This window comes from Wyeomyia smithii, chromosome 1 (genome assembly GCF_029784165.1).
Source record: "Wyeomyia smithii strain HCP4-BCI-WySm-NY-G18 chromosome 1, ASM2978416v1, whole genome shotgun sequence".
NCBI lineage: Eukaryota > Metazoa > Arthropoda > Insecta > Diptera > Culicidae > Wyeomyia > Wyeomyia smithii.
In genome coordinates this window covers 87689664-87710895 of record NC_073694.1, presented here as the reverse complement: position 1 = coordinate 87710895, position 21232 = coordinate 87689664, and the positions used below count along the sequence as shown (strand labels likewise).

At 37.9% G+C, this 21232-nt stretch overlaps 1 protein-coding gene and 1 long non-coding RNA gene across 2 annotated transcripts; both read left to right on the top strand.

The window, feature by feature from the left end:
- The first annotated feature begins 1573 nt into the window (after positions 1-1573).
- On the top strand, positions 1574-3020 carry LOC129718144 (WD repeat-containing protein 18). Its single transcript, XM_055668585.1, has 2 exons — positions 1574-1857; positions 1918-3020. Exons 1-2 carry the CDS (start codon positions 1752-1754, stop codon positions 3009-3011), a joined length of 1200 nt encoding a protein of 399 aa, XP_055524560.1. The 5' UTR covers positions 1574-1751; the 3' UTR covers positions 3012-3020.
- Positions 3021-5876: 2856 nt separating this feature from the next.
- On the top strand, positions 5877-8050 carry LOC129728407 (uncharacterized). Its single transcript, XR_008728646.1, has 3 exons — positions 5877-7756; positions 7817-7906; positions 7975-8050. It is a non-coding gene; the product is annotated as an uncharacterized LOC129728407 (long non-coding RNA).
- Positions 8051-21232: the final 13182 nt, after the last annotated feature.

The window sequence follows — 21232 nt, the reverse complement described above, 5'->3', positions numbered from 1 at the left end:
CGATACAATTTAAATCCTTCGCAGTGTTTGGTGACGGATGATGACGGATTTTCTGGTGTGCGTACTGTACAAAAACATGAGCCACAGTTCACGGGCAACTGTGAACCGGTTGGTTGCCGCATTATATAAAGACACGTGAATGATTTAAAACTTTTATGTTTCGATAAAAAATAAATCTATGATTTTGATTGTTCTGAATTTATTTTATTTATTGAGTCAGATTTACATAAACCAGAAATCATCAAATTTCCAAATTTGGGCAAACTGGGTAACTTGTACTCATATTCGTTAATTTCTGGTTTGTATAAACAGAGTAGATTCTAATCAGTTTTCGACGTATGACGCCCTTACTCAGAAGTGAGTAGCCGTAAAAGTACTCAAATTAGGGTACCTCCACTTTTTTCAAAAATGGGTCATATCTAACTCACTTTAGAGTAACAAATAATGAGCGTGATAGATCCTAATCAAATTAGAGTTAAAATAAAGCAGCGTGTATATATAACTACACGCTGCTTTATTTTAACTCTAATCTGATTAGGATCTACTCAGTTTGGTATTCTTATGCAAAATGTCAAAAAGTGAGTAATCGAGTACTGGACAATTGAGTAACATGAACCCAAATTTTCATAATTACCATGTTTACTCAGTTTTGAGTTATTATCCATGATGATTACTCACCCTGAGTATATGTATATGTCAAAAGTTTTCAACAGCAATATTATCGGTTTCGGAAGAACAATTGGTGTCTCTTTTTATTCGTTGGCTAGCAGTAAGTATCTGATCTGTCATCAAATCAATAATTTCTTAATCAATTAATAATTTCAGCCCAACATCAGTATTGCAGAGGATTTGAAAACACCTAAAAGATCTCTTCAAAATGAACAACCGCATGTTGTATGTTCTACGATGCCGTTTAAAGCCGGACTTTTATTCGTGATAACAAACGGAAACATTTGTATTGATGTACAGTGCTCAACAATCGATGCAATTTAAATCCTTCGCAGTATTCGGTGACGAATGATGACGGATTTTCTGGCACAAAAATGTAAATCACAGTTCACGGGCAACTGTCAACCGGTTGGGTGCCACATTCAATGAAGACATGGGAATGATTTAGTAAATTTTCTAATGTTTCGATGAAAAATAAATCTGTGTTTTTGATTGTTCTGATTTTATTTTCTTTATTGAGTCAGATTTACAAAAACCAGAAATCATTAAATTTCCGTATTTAGGCAAACTGGGTAACTTGTACTCATTTTCGTTAATTTCTGGTTTGCATTAACAGAGTAGATTCTACTCAGTTTTTGACGTATGACGCCCTTACTCAGAAGTGAGTAACCGTAAAAGTACCCTAATTAGGGTACCTCCACTTTTTTCAAAAGTGGGTGATATCTAACTCACTTTAGAGTAACAAAAAATGAGCGTGTAGAGTGGCGCCGTGTCATCTAAAGTAACGCTAGTAACACTGGTAACACTGAACATCCTTTCTCTTTTCCACACACGTGTTTAATAGGTTGTTTGCTCAATTGCTCAATGACAGATAGTTTTTATTCCTATTTTGACAGTGTCGCCACTCTATCTATTTACAGGCATCTAACTATCACTACCGTCAACGCGAATAAAGGAATTATTCACTATTAAGAAACGTGTTCTAAGCTGTGTTTTTGCTAGTGTTTTTGTTTTAATATTACCGAATATAATAATTGCTTGATGGAGATCTGACACTTCTAACAAGGAAACATAATTAGATAATGTCCGACTGTGTGGAAATTGCAATCACCGGAGATTGTAGTGAGCAATTATGGAGTTGTTGTGTTTGGGATGTACGGACAGGGAACCATTTACTCACTTACAAAGGTGGCGGAGCTCCTGGCCATCATACCTTCAGTACAATCAATCAAAATTTTATCCTGACAGCTAACATGGTGAAACCGATGCTTCATATATGGCCGATAAACCGTCATGAACCTATTTCAACCAGATTTGTTTTACCCGGACGAGCTAATGCGGTAGCAATTTCTCCCGACGGAAATTATTGCTTAGTAGCTGTCCAGGAAATCATATACGTATATCTTATGGCGACTGGGGCAATGATAACAACAATAACGCGCCACTACCAAGTTGTGACATCTATTTGTTTTACCGACAATGGTTCGCATTTCGCTAGCGCTGGTCAAGACGGCATGGTGCTTGTATGGAATTTGTCGCAAATAGTTCGGGTGTTTCAGAAGCAGACTTCAAAAGCCCTTTATTCATTTTCTGATCACGTCTTGCCAGTCACGGACTTGTACATAGGAAGAGGTGGAATAAAAGCCTTGCTTTGTTCAGTATCGACGGACCGTTCATGTAAAATTTACGATTTGTCTTCCGGTTGTATGCTTCTTAATTTAATATTTCAAGAACCACTCGCCTCGGTTATTATGAACCCCTTAGAATCTAGCATTTTTGTTGGCACAAATGAAGGACCTATACATGTATTCAACATTACTCTTGTTCCACGATCCAAAGACTATCACGTCATTAGGAAACAGCATCAAAAAAATATTTTTGTCGGACATAATAAGCAAGTAACATGTCTTTCTGTATCGTCAAACGAAGAAATTTTGCTGTCTGGAGGAGCAGATGAACGGGTTATCGTATGGCATATTAAAAATCGACAACAACTTCGTACTATTCCTCACAAAGGAACTATTACAATTGCACGATTCCTACTCACACCTAAAGCAATGTTCAATCAAGAAATTAAATTAAATTCACCTTTCCAGCCATTTCAAAAGATAGTTTATCCTACTGATAAAATTATTGATCTTTCTATAGAATTCAACGTGATTAAAAATTTGTCTGCAGATGTAAAAACTCAAAATTGTACGTCTAACAATCCTGTAGGAGAAAGCAGTAATTTCGAAGAGGTTTCAAAACTCAAAAGAGAAATTCAACGATTGAAAATGGTAAATAACGAAATATATGATTTCTCCGTGAAACATATTCTAAAAAACAATAAAGGTATTTAAAAATTAAAATTTTACAAGTAACTTCTTTCAATTCATATCAGAGGGGATTCACTGCTGTCAAATTTCATATATTTGTGCGTTATCGCAGATCAACTCTGGTCCATGACATTTGTTGGTCCATGATGTTTGTAACTATGATCAATAATGGGGAAAAAACACTATACAACACATTCATGAAAGTTTTTCGCGGTTTCTCGAGTTTCGATAAAAAACGTTCCAATAGACCTTTTTACGTACGAATGTATTAGTGCCACTAGTTGAGGAAAATATTTACCAATAGCCGTTTTGTTTGCAATGCTATGTTTTTAGCAGCTGGACAAATGTTCAGTTGAACACTCGTTATATATTTTAAACTTGTTTCTGAATGATTTTTTTATTCGTGATCAGAAATCGGAAGAAGCTGCTGAACATAATCGACCAAAAATGTTAAAAAGTGATAAAAGTCGAAGCAACGAGATGCAATGATTTACAGTTTGGAGGAAACAAAAGCAACTTTACACAGGTTTACACGTTTCCTAGTGTGCGTAGGTGAAAAGTCACTTATCTCTATTCTATAATATTTCACATCGATCAATTTCATGACCAAAAAGAACAAAAACCAAAACAAACGCCTTGTTGCCGAATATGTTGTTTACACGATGTTTGACAGATAGATCCCCCCTGATTCATATCACTGCTCCGAATATAGGTATTGCGTTTCCAGTTTGTGCTTGAAACGGTGGTATACTCGATGGTAGTACCAGGGTTGCCACATTTATACAGCCGAAATTCGTTGGTTGGAACCGTTGGAACGGTTGGAGCCTAAGACAAGACGCGACAGCTGGCTTCTTATTTTTCTTTTTGTAACGGCCGTCATCCCCGTCGAAATTTTTTGACGTTGGACTAACGTCTATATCGAAGTTAGGCATCTGAATTTGAAAATCTAGTAATTCAACCGGGGAAAACCAGGGAAAAGTGGTCAGGTTTTGAGCGCTTATATCAGTCATTTCTTTTCAGAATTTCGAGGTTTTGGCATCAACCGATCAGAAATTCTTTTACGGTTGAATTTATGTAACAAAAATAACCTATTGTTCGAGATACACTATTGAAAAATTGATAAATGACATCGATTGTCTAAATCATACCGAGCAACCAATCACCACCTCTCTTCACAAGCACAGTCGACACTAACGGATACAACCAATCTGACTTTGTAAACAGTCTCACAGCATTCAACCAATAACGAGCTCGCTTTCGGTAGCTGCAACAGGTGTTTCAACACCGTTTTAAAATGCTTCTTTTATCATTACCACTGAACAGATTCTAAACACCAATGGCTTGATTGATAGGGGAAATATTGCGCAAGATCGTCATATAATAATTTAAATATGTTTTCGATACTAAACTAGTTAAAAGTTGTGTTAAAAGTCGTGCACATTCAACCAATCACAAGCTCGCTTCTTGTTTGCTCGCGGATGGATTTTTGCTTTGGGCTATATAATAGCCTGTGTCGTCTCATAGCAGTCATCAGTTAACAAGTGAAAGGCCACCAGGCCGGTCTTGTATAATCAGCAGCGGTGGCTGATTCCAGCGGCCAAACTGAGCTGCAGCAGAACCAGAGCGGTGGTATCAGGCAGCAGCGGCGGAGGTAGTGGGAAGCTGCATTTCTTCATTCAGTTCGGTGCTCCTTCGATCTGAGCTGGACCCCACCAGCGGTAATCCAATTCAGATATCGTTGGGTGAAAACGTTGGGTGTGTGTGCAGTGTGCACATATAGCGTATGTGCATCTGTATTTCTATGACATTTGCGATGATAGGGATGGTGCTGTTGCGTGTGTATGGCTAGCTATAGCGTGTGTAAGACACTAGCATGTGTAGCATATTATGGCTATTGCGTGTATATCTTCAGCGTGTGTACGGATAGTTATAGCTTGTGTGTGGATAGCTGCTGCGTGTGTAATGATTAGTTATAGCGTATGTATGGATAGTAATAGCACATGGTTGGATAGCTTATGCGTGTGTATAGATAGTTGTATCGGATGTATGGAAAGGAATAGCGTGTGTATGGATAGCTATAGCTACAGCGTGTGTATGAATAGTTTTAACGCGTGTTTAGATAGTTATAGCATGTGTGTGAATAACTATAGCGGGTGTTTATCGAAGATTATTATTGTCATTGAAAATATTAAAACGTCTTAACGAACACAGTTGTGAATTTGATTTTACAGCAGCGATTTTAACTTCTTCAGCCAGTCTTTATTCATCGAGGAAAAATTACTGCCTATGAATGATCAACACTTATTTACTAGAAATTTGATTTAGATCAAAACGGGTACTTTTGAGTATCATAAGTTATTGGTAAAAAGAGTTGCAAGTTTTCTCAATGAGCATTCATTAAATTTTCGTTTTTGTTTCTCGGTGCGCGGTTTTGATTTTGTTTCTCGCACACAGAGAAAGAAACAAACTTGTCGCTATCGTGAAAAATAACAAAACAATTAGAAATGCTCTAAATCACAACTGAAGAAGTTAAGATATTTTCCTGTCACTCGCCCAAACCTTGATAACAACTACCGAAAACGTGTGATTGAGCTCTTGCTATATTGAGTTATTGAACCAAACGTTTTTTTTTTTTCAAATACATAAAGTTATATGCTGGGCTGGAACTAACCTAGCATGAGTTTTATCGATTAAATGTTAAACAATTTTCAAATTTAAAATTTTCGGTTGAATCGTTCTGAGCTCCAATTTCAGATAGTTTCGTAAAGTTTGCTTTTGCTTAGATAGGAAAATTTTACCAATTCGCTCAATTAAATGATTGTCTTGGTAGTGCAGCAAACAAAAGGTTGATTCGAATATGTATGAAATGACAGCGATTAAATAAAAAATATCCATTCTTTTAGTATATATTATTATTTATAACGTTTTAACATCTCAGCATCCAGAAATGCACTGTTAGATAAAATTGCAGCAAATACTAGAGTTGCAATTCTCTCTATTATTTGTTTTAATGGAATATAAGAATACCGTAGTCCAACGTCATGCGGTCGTGTCTTGAATACCACCCTCTTACTTTTTGAACGTTCCATACCGTTGATGCCAGAATGATTATTTTTAACAACTTCTGCAGGTCAATGAAAATAAAACAAATTGAAATTGCAATATATGGGCGAAAAATACTCAATTTTTATTTATTATTTTATGTTCAATAAAGCATACTTCTACTATCAATGTTTTCTTCCTAAGTTTCTTGGACTTCAACCGAAATAGTAAAAAAACAATTAATCAATGCATTTTTAAAGTTATAACAGTGAAATACATTACTCGGTAATATCATGTACCTTGCATGCTTTTGCATCATTATTTATGAACAATTATAATAGCTAAATTATGGCTCTCCAGCATCACTGCTTCACAGTGAAAAGTAACCTCGTTGTATTTTCTACGTGACGATTGCGTTATCGGATTCAGCCAATCAGCAGCCGGTTCAAATTGGTTGAATGTAACGGTGACCAGCTGTCGCGTCTTGTCTTAGGTTGGAACATAGACTAAAGAGTTTCAATAATTTAGGTAATTAATTAAGGTAATTGCTATCTTTTTAGGCTTGGTCAGATTTGTGCGGTGTTTTTAACAGACTAATCTATATGGTCTAGATAATAACAATAATTTATCACAACAGGACTAAAATAAATGTCAATGTGTGAGATGACCATGATATAAATTATTTATTTTGATGATAGTATGACTAATCGTTCATAGTCGTTTCAACAATATGTTTTTAAGCATAACCAAAGATGACAAGTACACAATACGTTACTCTTGCAGTATGCAGCGGACACGAGTTTCGCTACGCGTGAACGAAAATTGAACTAATTTGTATACTGTTAATTTGGTGATGACGACAAGGTGGTGAAAGGTGAAGCATGTTTTTCAATATCATTGTATGGTCCTATCATCTAATTTTCAATATCCTTATACGATATTGCCATTCTGTTTTTGTTTTCATCTAGCGGATTGAGCATGATAAATCGATTTTGCTAATAATCACAGTTTTAAGGTCATCAGATGGCACCGTTATAAAGGTGTTGCAAGCAAAATGTATGAAGTCAGGTATCTTGCTCTAGTCATCATTAGCATAACTCATTTGTTGTTTGTACCAATTTTAATAGTCGATTGAGAACCAAATCATCTAGATTATATTGTAAAGTCGATTGAAAACCGCCGTACAAATCTGATTGAAAGTAACATGATATTTTTCTGGGTGTGAGAATCTGGTCAAGCTCACTATCTGAAACAAGTCGACATATATTCTCTATTGAATTCGTCCAATGAATTTCACATATCAAAAGATCTCTCAATTTTATATGATTCCATTAGAAATCCATTTATAAATTAAATGTGATACAATAATTTTTACGAATCGCACAATGAAATAATTATTATCGGATTTTCACATCCATTTTATTTGATATTCATTTACGTCTAACATGTGCCGCAAAAATTTGAATTTACCGGCAATATTGCGGAATACATTTTATAAAGTAAATATATAAAACCGCCATGTTTCGAAACCAACATAAATCTTATTGATAAATCTAATGAAAAACACACGTCGCCGCACTTCTTGTCAGTTCTTCAGTACTTGTGAAATTTTGTTTTGACGTTTGGATTTGGTATCGAATAATCCAGATGGTTATTCAAAATGGCTACACCACGAAAAGACGGCGTCTTATTGGGCGATTGGAAGGATATTTGCTTATCTCCAATGGGTAAGTTATTTTTCTATACTCCATTTGAGCTCAAACTTACATAAATATTCACAACTATAGATTACACCGAAGAATTTGGCACTTATCAAATCGTAGGGCAAACAACGAACAGATAATTGGAACTGGGATCAAGTGGCCGACGTTGAACCGGTAATTTATTTTTTATTAATCATTTGTCAGGAATAACCGACGTAATTCATTTTTGCCTTAATTTTTAGGATTGCCGTTCAACAGTCAACAACCAATCACAAATTTGCTAAATATTATATATTTTATATTTTTATAATAAATTCTAGTACATTTCATAAACAAACACTTCGATTTGTTTTCATGTACATATCATATGAAAGAAACAGTCCCTTTAGTGAAGTTATTTCTATAGGAAAATAACAAAGAATGCATGAGATTTTCCTATGAAAATGTTAGTGTATGTCAAGATATAAATTATGGTGTTTCCAATGAGTCTAATGGATTATATGTTCTTTAGTTTTTAAAGGGTTTTCTTATCTTTTTTAAAAGCTTGGTAGTAATGTCAGTCTATCAGACGATCCTATGAAGAATGCATGACACATTTTCGATCACATCGTTTTGATTGGAAGTTCTAATAGTGCAAATTTATAACACTCCCATATAATATGAACAGGTGAGATTATTTCAGTGTACTGAAATGATAAGGAATACCATGATATTTTTCCGAGTGGATATGCTTTAGTTCACCCAACGGCCTACAGATGGCAAGTTCAGAGTGTTGCCTTGAGATTATATGCAGTGAAGCCCAACTTGGATATCTATGTCTCTTTAGTCTATGATGTAGTTCACCCAACCGCCATCATACTCGAAGGGGCGCCACATTTTTGTTGCCCGTATTGTTGGTTGAGTTGGATATCTACACGCTCATTTTTTGTTACTCTAAAGTGAGTTAGATATCACCCACTTTTGAAAAAAGTGGAGGTACCCTAATTAGGGTACTTTTACGGTTACTCACTTCTGAGTAAGGGCGTCATACGTCAAAAACTGAGTAGAATCTACTCTGTTAATGCAAACCAGAAATTAACGAAAATGAGTACAAGTTACCCAGTTTGCCTAAATACGGAAATTTAATGATTTCTGGTTTTTGTAAATCTGACTCAATAAAGAAAATAAAATCAGAACAATCAAAAACACAGATTTATTTTTCATCGAAACATTAGAAAATTTACTAAATCATTCCCATGTCTTCATTGAATGTGGCACCCAACCGGTTGACAGTTGCCCGTGAACTGTGATTTACATTTTTGTGCCAGAAAATCCGTCATCATTCGTCACCGAATACTGCGAAGGATTTAAATTGCATCGATTGTTGAGCACTGTACATCAATACAAATGTTTCCGTTTGTTATCACGAATAAAAGTCCGGCTTTAAACGGCATCGTAGAACATACAACATGCGGTTGTTCATTTTGAAGAGATCTTTTAGGTGTTTTCAAATCCTCTGCAATACTGATGTTGGGCTGAAATTATTAATTGATTAAGAAATTATTGATTTGATGACAGATCAGATACTTACTGCTAGCCAACGAATAAAAAGAGACACCAATTGTTCTTCCGAAACCGATAATATTGCTGTTGAAAACTTTTGACATATACATATACTCAGGGTGAGTAATCATCATGGATAATAACTCAAAACTGAGTAAACATGGTAATTATGAAAATTTGGGTTCATGTTACTCAATTGTCCAGTACTCGATTACTCACTTTTTGACATTTTGCATAAGAATACCAAACTGAGTAGATCCTAATCAGATTAGAGTTAAAATAAAGCAGCGTGTATGTTTCAATAATCTAAGGTTCTCTCAACCGCCAGATGTCGATACTTAAAATAAAGAGATTTTGTCTCGTTTTTGGTTCTTTAGTTGAACCACAGATAACAGACATCCAAGCTAATTTCGCTTCAAGTGAAAAAAAATGCAACGGTTTTTGAGCATGTCGCAATACGCAGTATGGTGGCACTAAGGGCATCCTTAACAGTGCGCTACTATTCAAGTTGCTATGGCGATTGTATACGGCGCGGCTATTCTGCTCACTCACCCGTTTTCACACCGGTCGTTGCTATCGTCTCTGTTTGACGTTTCTCCAGCATAAACCTTTAGCAGCGCTGCTATCGGGCTGCCAAATTTGAGAGCGCGATACTTGCCGGAGGCCCGGCTGCTATTTCTCTAGTGCGTTTAGCAGCAACCAGTACGGTATGAAGTGATGATAGAGCGCTGCCAAACGGGGTATAGAAGCGCACCGTTAAGGATGCCCTAAGAACACTTAGTGTCAATGATTTGATAAAATCGATAGTTTTTCAGCTCTTATCGATATTATCGCAATGAGAAGGGTTGCCGTTTTTTAATGTAGATATTTTTAACAAACGGTGATTTGGGTGATTTGTCGCATAATATGTGAGAATTTGAATACGTCTGGCAGCATTGACTGTAATCCAGCGCTGCCATCACTAAAGTGGTTAAAGTGTTGGAGTTTTAAAGTAGAATACTTTTCTCAGGCAGTTCGGCTACATAGGGATGTGAAATGAAAATCTAAAACCGAAAAAAGTGAAAAATATGTCCAATTTTAAATGCTAATAAATCTGTTAGTATTCGATGGATTTCCTTCGTTTTTGCAGCAATTGATTGGAAAATCTTCTAAAATTCTTCCCAAAAGAAGATAATTGTAGTTTTATTATTCACACTATTGTATTATTTAAAATAGTCAAGCCTTGTCAAAACGAAAAATTCGTCCTCGATTGTCGACGGTCGACAGAATCATATACCTTGCAATTTTAAACATGCTATTTGGCCTATAAAAGAGCCTGTTTCAGCCGAAGCCGCTCATAATAGTTCTAGACAGCGACAACAGCAGTCGTCCTCCCTCAGCAGCAGCACTAGCAGTGCAGTGGATAGCGCACTATTTGCAGCGGATCCCAGCAACGATAGCAGCTCGGCCAGCTGATGCAGGGACAGAGGATACCAATGGCAGCGTAAAGCGGCCACAACTGTGGCATGGCTATGGATAGCGCACTAGTTGCAGCGGATCTCAGCATCGATAGTGGCTGATGCAGCGAGGCACTTTGGTGAAATGCAGTCTCTGTGCGATAGTGGGCACTAGTAAATGCATTCAATGAACAGTTGACTCATTTTGACAACACGTGAGCCGTCTAGTTTTGAGTGTTATATCAGCATTTCACTGTTTATTTTTAAAGATGTAATCGGCATCTTATCCGATACTAAATTAAACTGTAAATGGCCCTTTTCAGGATGAAATAAAAACCTGATGATTAAAGCGTTAATGTTTTCTCTTGAGTTAATTTACATTTTTAAATTTGTAAAAGTTATAAATTTTCCTTGGTTTCCGTGTCTCAGAACGTACTGAATTATCTTTTCCTTCAGTCATGAGCACGGCATCCGAAAAAATTTCATCCCAAAATTTAAAAATTGTCGAGCCCCAATCATGACAAGCAACTTACTACACAGGGAACAGACGTTCATCTTCTTTTCAAAAGATGTGTAAAAACTTGCAACCGTCATTTACCACTAAGTGGTAATGCTCCCGCTATGTGGCGCTTTTGTCACTTACAAACCAAGCACTGATATCGATAAAATATCGATACAGCAATATTTGTGCAGTGTAACTGGGGCACCACAAGACAGATGTCGTTAGTGTATTAACGTATTTTGACTCAAATTTTTACACACAATTTTCAAATTTCTTTATATGAACATGAATGTCTGTTCTCTGTGCTTACTATATTATTGAAAATGGTGGATCCTTGTTGAAGCGCAAAATTCGATCGGTCTGATTAGTCAACGTTTATTTACTAGAAAAAAAATGACTGACACGCAAGCAGCCCGGTTATCTTTCTTGTAAAAGTATTTTACTTCAACCTTGCGGTCGTAGCTTTGCACATAACCCTCCTGTTATTTTGTTCTAATTTGGATGTCTGTTATCTGTGGTTGAACAGATGTGCTACAAACTAAGACGAATAATAACAAGACGCACAGCTCCCTGCATATGACTGTAAACAAGGTCGAAACGCCTTCAACGCGTCCAAGAAACATCAACTGTGTCTGTATGCGAGTTATCGTGCCGGCACGTTTGACAAGATATTTATGTAATTGTTATTGCCAAGCTCGTATTTGATAGTTTATGCACATTACACACACATTCACCATTAATGTTTCAAGGAGTTGTTCGGAGGCGCCACATTACTTTGAGTTCGCAAGGTATATGAGAATCATATTGCTTATTGCTTTGACCACTGGATTTTCTGCTTACTTCTACAAGCATATGTTGGATCCGTGCACTGTTGTTGCCAGAAAAGATTGAGTTACACCACAGATAACAGACATCCAAGCTAATTTTGCTTCATGTGTAAAAAGACGCAACTGTTTTTTAGCATGTCGCAATACGCAGTATGGTGGCGCTAAGAACACTTAGTGGTCAATGATTTGATAAAATCGATAGTTTTCCAGCTCTTATCGATATTATTGTGGCGCCAGCACTAAATTAAAGTTCGGAAGTCGGACTTCCGACTTCCGAACTTTCTTCCGACTTTACAAACACATAGAATAACTGCGTGTTCACGGTGTTCACACAACATGAACTGCGGGAATTATTTCAATGTATTTGTTTTTGTAAGCCGAACTGACAGCGCAGTGGCGGCTGAGATGGTTGCAGTGTTGCGAGAACAACAAAAATGAAACAGCGACTCTACTATTTGTGAGAATTTTCATGCGTCTGGCAGCTTTGACTATAATCCAGTGGTTCCATCACTAAAGTGGTGGAAGTCGTAAGTTGCAGAAAGATGTCGTTAGCATTCCAGACGAGTAAGAATTTGAAATCTTACACGCGATTTCTGGATTTTTTTGTTCTAGCTTGGATATCTGTTATCTGTGGTTACACTAATATACACTGAAAGAAATCGACACGACATTATAAATTGTTTTGCACTTGAATTCACCCTACTGGTCAAAACATATAAAATTCATATGCGAAACACTTTAGAATTATTTATCGCGCAACACCTCATTTTCTAAAGGAAATCACTTTCAATTCTCGTGTTATGACATATAGACATAAAGTGTTTTGATTTTTGATATAATTAACACGTCTAGTTGGTTTAGATTGATAACAGAGAATGATCTTTATTCAATATTACAAAGTAAACGCTTACTATGCTAACATCCCTCTTTGAGCGGAACATTGTTTAACTCCTAACATCTTCATATCTTCATATAGTTTTGAACTTGGTAACGCCTTCGTGAGGATGTCTGCAGCTTTAAGGTTAGATGCGACATGTTCCAGCTTGATTTTTTTCTTCTCCACCTGCTCACGCACAAAATGATGCCTGATATTAATGTGCTTAGTTCTTGCTGAATAGCCAATTTCTTTTTCTGCAAGACTGATAGCACTCTGATTGTCGCATTTGATGATGATGGGATCCTTAGTACCCCAAAGCTCGGCTAAGAATCCTTGCCACCAGTTTGCTTCCTGCGTGACTGATGAAAGCGCCATGTACTCGGCCTCTGTTGTCGATAAGGCAACTGTGGTTTGCTTCCGGGAACTCCACGATATTGCACCACCACTTTGGATGAAAACGTAGCCACTGAGTGAACGCCTTGTCTCAGGATCGTTACCCCAATCGGCGTCACTGTATCCGGAAAACAGGGAGTCGTTTTTATTGCGGTATGACAACTTGAGGTCTTTGGTGCCCCGAAGATAGCGAAGAATCCGTTTTGCTGCTGTCCAGTGAGCAAATCCTGGATTGCTGCAGAAGCTACTGACCACGCTGACCGCATGACTAATGTCCGGTCTCGCGCATTGTGCGATGAACTAAAGCCCTCCTATCAGCTCGCGAAATGTTATCTGCTTCATCCTTCTCTTCAACTGTTCATTTTTAGGACACATCTCCTTTGACGACATGCTATTTCTATCATTTAACATGTGACACTAGTCATTCTTTACGAGTTACCGTCATTTTCTTTGTCTTTTACTAGCCTTGTGTACCTACATAGACCACTCTGTTCCGAAACGATTCGAGAATTCCAGTGAAATCTGAATTTCAGAGTGGTCTATGTACATTCAGATCAAATCACTTATTTCGCAAAGAAAATGTTAATTTCATGTATTCCCATGTTAAATCACTTCATTACCTTTATATTATAACATACCGTTTAAGAGAATTCGTTGAACAGAATTTTATTCAAAGATTTTTCGAAAATTGCTTTGGCTGAAAAATTTACTCGATGGCACATAGACCAATTTGTCCTGCGTAAAACCCCTAACCTAACCAGGAGAGCATAACGCATTAGTTGTAATATCAAAATTATATCCTCATCATCAAAGTTATCTACTATATAAAAATGGGATTCTGAAACGCAGATCATGATATTATTTCCCCAGTTTTTGAGGTGTACAATAATCACTATCATCGTTCTAAATCAAAACAGTAGCAGTGGCAATCGTGATTGATCTTGTACATTATTAGACCTAAATTCAAAAATGATTTTGAGAATCTTGATCCTGAAAATACATTTACTTTTACTTAAACGTGTTTCTTTAACACCTGCAAAAATTTTCCTATAGAAAACCCCATTTTGATTTAGTGCGAGTCTAGCATAAAAATTTTACATTTCTGATGTTTTAGTAATTTTGTTAGTAGTATCATCTTATAAGGTTCATGATTCTTTTTCTTTTATTCAAACTAGAGCGTAGGGCAATAAGAAACATTAAAAAACTTTTAAAATCGTGATTTTAAAATTTACTCAATTTTTTTTAATTAAAGCACAACTTTTAGTAAACAGAAAACCTTCGCTTTTCGACAGACCTGTTTCTAAGACACCAACGAATATTGTAAAACGTGTAAAAAATCACATTCCATTGCTTTAGAGGATAATTTAGCATGAATGATTATTAGGGTGGCAATGGCATGAGTGGAAAAAAATATCATCATCGAATTTAAAGAACCGACCATATACATTTTGTTTATTTGCCTAAAATAATAACCTGTGCGAAATTTCATCGCAACCACCTGTATATAAATTTTCACGACGTACATTTCAATAATTTAAAAATAATAAAATTAGTACGTTCCCCCCCTTACTACGCCACTGGGATACAGAAAAACCAATGTTATAGAAACACACCCACCAATCGAAATTGGCACGGTGAGCAAAATAGGTGTTGAGGAGCTTACAAATAGTTAATTTACCCCCCCCCCCTTGCCACACTAATGGAATATATGACATTCAAAATCGTTGAAATACAACAGCTACAATAGACTCTAATACCTAATTCATGCTGATCGCTCCAGCAGATTTAAAATCATTGAAGGTTAAGATCGTTCACCCCCACCCCCTTCCCACCTTGTCCTTGTAACGCCACTGATATAAAGGAGGTCTAGCATCATACAGTAACTTCGCAAAAATACATCTCAGACTAAAAAACATATATAGGGGTACCTGGGGTAATAAGCACCGTTGAGGCAAGATGCACCCCCTCTGATTTACAATGGAGAAACATTTTAATAACAAAATAATAATTCTATTATTTGATTCTATGTTTTCTTTAGTCACCCTGTCCATTTGCCAGCACTGAAATGTCAGAATATGTGAATAAATACAAAAAAAAGTTTTCGTTGCAAACGGTCTAATTTTTTTCTCAGCTAAATTACGTGTTTTTAGCTCTTAAATTGATGTTTTCCACCAGCGAAAAGTGTTATTGCATGGAATATATGTCGACCAACATATTTCTGATGAAATATCAGTAAGTTTCAATGAGAATTACCGTTATATAACCAGAAACATTCTCTTATTACGTTCGGGGCATAACGCTTCCCTTAGCTCGAAGCAAAAGGACTCTTTGTAAACAAATTTTTTGCTTACATTTCATCTCGTTTCCAGCATTGTCCGAAAGTCCAATCGGCGGTCATGGATCGTTGAACAGCTACGATCGGTGCTAGAGACAATCAAAAACGGTGATTCCCAAAACCATGTCGCTCGAGTGTATGGAATTCCATAGGAAACCTTTTTGCCTTTATTTATTTCGTTGGTTAACGTCGAGAGGAGTTGAAATAGCGTTGCAATCCTGCCTTTTGAAGTTTTCAAGTAGCTCAGCGGTAGTCAATTGAAATCGCACCGTTGCCTCTGGTGACTCGCAGACCGAGAATTTGTTTCGCTTGTAATGGACTTATTCCAAGCACCATTTAGAATGATGACACCCCGTTAAGCATACAGACGCGAGGCATACGGACGCGAGGCATAGTACGCTAGGCATAATGGACGGCAGGCATACGGACACGAGGCATATGGTCGCGAGGCCGAATGGACGCGAGGCCGAATGGACGCGAGGCCGAATGGACGCGAGGCCGAATGGACGCGAGGCCGAATGGACGCGAGGCCGAATGGACGCGAGGCCGAATGGACGCGAGGCCGAATGGACGCGAGGCCGAATGGACGCGAGGCCGAATGAACGCGAGGCCGAATGGTCGCGAGGCTGAATGGATACAAGGCCGAAAGGACACAAGGCCAAGAGAAAGTGATGCGGAATATGTTTTTATCGTCACCATCATCACAGTCCTCTTTAAATAACATGTATTTCGCTTCAAAGTGTCATTTGGAAAGCAATACACTCGCGGCCTTCGGCCGACTCGTTCGGGCGAATGCTGTCCTTACTCGCTAATGCTCGTTCGGACTTAACTAAGGGAAGAAAACTCTGTTTGAGTAGACCTAGCAAACCAGTAGATCAGTTGTTTGGGTGCGAGAGGCCGCCGCTTCCGACGGCGGGTCGGCGGCCGGCTCGGACTGCGGAAACCACGGCGGTCGCCTCGTTTCCTTGCCCTCGTTTATGCGTCTCGCCGCATGATTTCATGAAAAGTATTATACCCAACTTAAACTCTTTACGAATATTTAAACACCAGAACTACATAATTGGATCTCATGCGATCGTACAACATCGCATTCGGCCTCGCGTCCATTCGGCCTTGCGTCCATTCGGCCTCGCGTCCATTCGGCCTCGCGTCCATTCGGCCTCGCGTCCATTCGGCCTCGCGTCCATTCGGCCTCGCGTCCATTCGGCCTCGCGTCCATTCGGCCTCGCGTCCATTCGGCCTCGCGTTCGTTATGCCTTTTGGCAGTATGCCTCGTATCCATTATGCCTCACATCCATTATGCCTCGCGTCTGTATGCCTAGCATACTATGCCTAACATCCATATGCCTAGCGTCCATATGCCTCGTGTCCCGTCCCCATTTAGAATATAAGTAAATATAAAACAAGCGGTGCGATCATATTTCGCATCAGCATAAAACGACGGTGCGATCACCCGCTGCATCAGCAGAAAAGGGTATTGCTACCGACGTGTACAATAAACTGATCGCTCAGTGCGATTCATTCGACTAACAACACTCATCGTGTATAGTCAATAAGTGATGACATTCCCGGGTCCGGTTGGAAGCCGGACTAAAGAAAGAATTTTACCACATGGCGACCAGTGACCAGTGATTTGAAACGAAGTTCGTGAAAAAACATTATGTGCCCCGAAAGTTGAATTGCTGTAATTATTAGTTAAGCTGTACTTCAAGTGTCGTGTTGGCGGCTGCAGCTTCACTGTTTGAAAGTGAAATAAAAATAAATGTCAGTGTCCGAGCTACGATTGCCAAAGCATTGAAAAGCTACCGGATGGCACAGTAGCGACGGCTGCAGAAAGATTGCGTCCGAAAAAGAAGTTTATTCCGGATATCTATTGAGTTTGGAAAATGAGAAAGACGCGGTAAGCCGCAGAATTTCCAGCTTCGTGTGTCTGATTTACAACAGCTACTCATTGAAAGCGTTTTGATATCGGTTCGTCATGATATATCGGCTCTAAAGTTTAAAGTGAGGGAGTTTCATAAAAAGCTCAGTAAGAAAACGAAGCATTAGTGATTGCAACCAAAAAACAAGCAGACCCCCCCCCCGCCAATCTGCCGCGCATACTTCGCTGCCCTCACCAACTAATCAACACTTCTGATGTACAGTCAATTCCTCGAGCGACACCCAGCATGTACCTACAACAATATGCACACATTTTGCACAGCATTGCAAAACGATAACGATGTAGGAGTGCAACGTTGCTGAAACCTCCACAGCGGACCACATTGTTCGTGGTGATTTTGGACAGGCCGATTTCAAGATCCAATGGAGCCGTTCCGGAAAGGTGGATGATCACCAAATATCAATTATCTGTTTACGGAAATCTACGCTTATCGACGGTATTATTCAAATACAGAATCAATCGCCTTCTCCAATCATGCAGATTTACACCAGTCCAGTGAATTAGTTAAGCAAATGAAAATACTGCGTTGTACGCTCAGCCTCAGTGAAGCAATAAATAAAAGCATGGCGAAAAACAGTTTGTGTCATCAACAGTGATGGCCGTGCTTTATCGGTTAATTACAGACAAAAAAAAAAAAAACATAAAGTGATCATTCATGTTTATTCCGGTGCATTTTCATAAGAGTATCATCTAAGTGAATCGCTTAGTACCTATGTACTTTGCGTATTAAACACAAACTGAATCGTGGTTTCAAATACTTTATGGACTGTAAGTGGCCTATTCCAATCGATGTGGTTGAAATGATTTTATCAGCTACTTAGTGCAGAACGAACATTCCAACCCACATATATTGCTGCATCGTTCTTTTTTTTTTTGGCGCACGAGCAATTCAACGTTATACACCAAAATGGTTAGAAAACAACGTATGGTTAAACGATTTAATTGATGCAGCATGAGAAAAATTTTGTCGGCGAACGGACATTAATGTTGTGAAATAATATATATATATATATATATATATATATATATATATATATATATATATATATATATATATATATATATATATATATATATATATATATATATATATATATATATATATATATATACTTTTCTTTTTTCGACTCTAAGCAAAGTCATGCTATTTTTTAATTTTAATTTAAGGAGTAATTGTAGTAATGAAGATAGAAAATTAAACTAACTGAAAATATGATTGTAGAAACTACGAAAAATATAGTTCAGCAGGTGGGACTCGAACCCACAACTTCCAATATCCGGTCAGATGTGTTCCCGTTACACCACCGCAGAACGTTAAAGACGTAGTTCTAGAATCGAGTTTTGTATCGCTTCGAGTCCCACCTGCTGAACTATATTTTTCGTAGTTTCTACAATCCTATTTTCAGTTAGTTTAATTTTCTATCTTCATTACTACAATTACTCCTTAAATTAAAATTAAAAAATAGCATGACTTTGCTTAGAGTCGAAAAAAGAAAAGTAAAAATGTTTGTGACGCAAGTCGATGTTGCTGCTGGTAGAGATGGCAACTTACTGGCACGTTTCTATCTCTCACACTGAGAAGTCATTCCAACTTCCACTGAGGGTGTTGAAACAATAGCCAGCTATAAATAATAGTCTCTACTGAGTAAATGTACGAAGTGCGAGAATTGGATAAGCGATACAAAACTCGATTCTAGAACTACGTCTTTAACGTTCTGCGGTGGTGTAACGGGAACACATCTGACCGGATATTGGAAGTTGTGGGTTCGAGTCCCACCTGCTGAACTATATTTTTCGTAGTTTCTACAATCATATTTTCAGTTAGTTTAATTTTCTATCTTCATTACTACAATTACTCCTTAAATTAAAATATATATATATATATATATATATATATATATATATATATATATATATATATATATATATATATATATATATATATATATATATATATATATATATATATATATATGCATATTGTTGTAGGTACATGCTGGGTGTCGCTCGAGGAATTGACTGTACATCAGAAGTGTTGATGAGTTGGTAAGGGCAGCGAAGTATGCGCGGCAGATTGGCGGGGGGGGGCTGCTCATTTTTTGGTTGCAATCACTAATGCTTCGTTTTCTTACTGAGCTTTTGATGAAACTCCCTCACTTTAAACTTTAGAGCCGATATATCATGACGAACCGATATCAAAACGCTTTCAATGAGTAGCTGTTGTAAATCAGACACACGAAGCTGGAAATTCTGCGGCTTACCGCGTCTTTCTCATTTTCCAAACTCAATAGATATCCGGAATAAACTTCTTTTTCGGACGCAATCTTTCTGCAGCCGTCTAACTTTTGGAGGAAGTACCCCACGCTCGGGAGGAAAAATATTCCTTAAGAATATTTTTCCTCAAAATCTGTATTTCAGTTGGGCGACAATTGTAAGTTTTCGCTTACCACCCCAGCTTTTACGGGGCCTATTTACCCGGCGGGCGGCGTAGCACTGGGGTACTTCACCAAAAGGGGGTTATGTGGCATGTGCATCACACATGGCATCGAATCCTGTTCAATCACAGCAGAACGCATAAGTTGCGTCATGCTGATTCCAAGTCAAAACCCTCGTCAGTCATCAACCCATCGTTGCTGCCTTGCATAAACACTTTCCCATGAAAGTGTAATTTTACAGAGTCATTGTTTTATGGCTGTTCCCAAGCCATTCCATTCCCAAGCTACATGCAGCGACGATGCGCTGACCAGGCGGTCTCTCTCTCAATACTTAGCTCTCTCCCGCCTTCTGCATCGATCACCGATTGGCTGATCGATACATAATGACTTCAAGTATCTCCAGTAAATAGGAGGTTAGGTTAAGCCAATTACTGAAATAAAGATTCATTCCTAAGTTCATACTCAACACGTAAGGTGTTTAAAATCAGTCACGATGACATGCCGACATCATGCTTACATGGCGCCCAGTGACATTAAAACCAAGCACAGCCTTCTCCAAAAAATGCATTAAGTGAAGCACAATTAACAATATTTGTGTAATAAGTAATAAGTGCAAATAAGAAGAAGCTGAATTTCTGAGCTAATCGTAAACTGCAGCAGTGAACAAACGACGTGATAATCGGTGTGAAGTGACTAATTCCCCTCACGAAAAACAAGTTTAAATAATGACCAGCGTTAATTGTCAACATGGGGAACGAAAAGTCAAAAGAATCACAGAATTCCGGGGACCCCCAGGTCCAAGTTTTAAATAGACTGGAAATTCACGCAGAGCAGCATAGAGAGCACGAATTCAAACTCACGATTATACTCGTGATCGTCTCTGTGCAATTGCTTATAACAGTGTACAAACTTTACAAAGAACACACCCGTGCGCAGGCTTTGAAAGCTGCGAAAACTATTTCGGATCTGACCACAATTTAAAAAACTGACAAAGTGACAGTGTACACAAGTGTGTGTCTACAAAAACGATTTAGGGAACAGTGCGAAATAAACTGAAAGTGCGCGAAACGGGATGACAGTAAACCCGTCGGAAAATAACACTACAACATACCAATTCGAGAAATTAAGCTGATTATTGTACGAATGCAACAGAAGCGAGATGATTTACATACGAGTGCAACAGAAGCAAGATGATTAATATACGAGTGAAA

Excerpts from the sequence above, each read along its gene's own strand:
- LOC129718144 (XM_055668585.1), top strand. The coding sequence starts at position 1,752 with ATGTCCGACTGTGTGGAAATTGCAATCACCGGAGATTGTAGTGAGCAA. Across the intron at positions 1,858-1,917 it reads CCATTTACTCACTTACAAAG|CTAACATGGTGAAACCGATG; the intron begins GTGGCGGAGCTC and ends TTATCCTGACAG.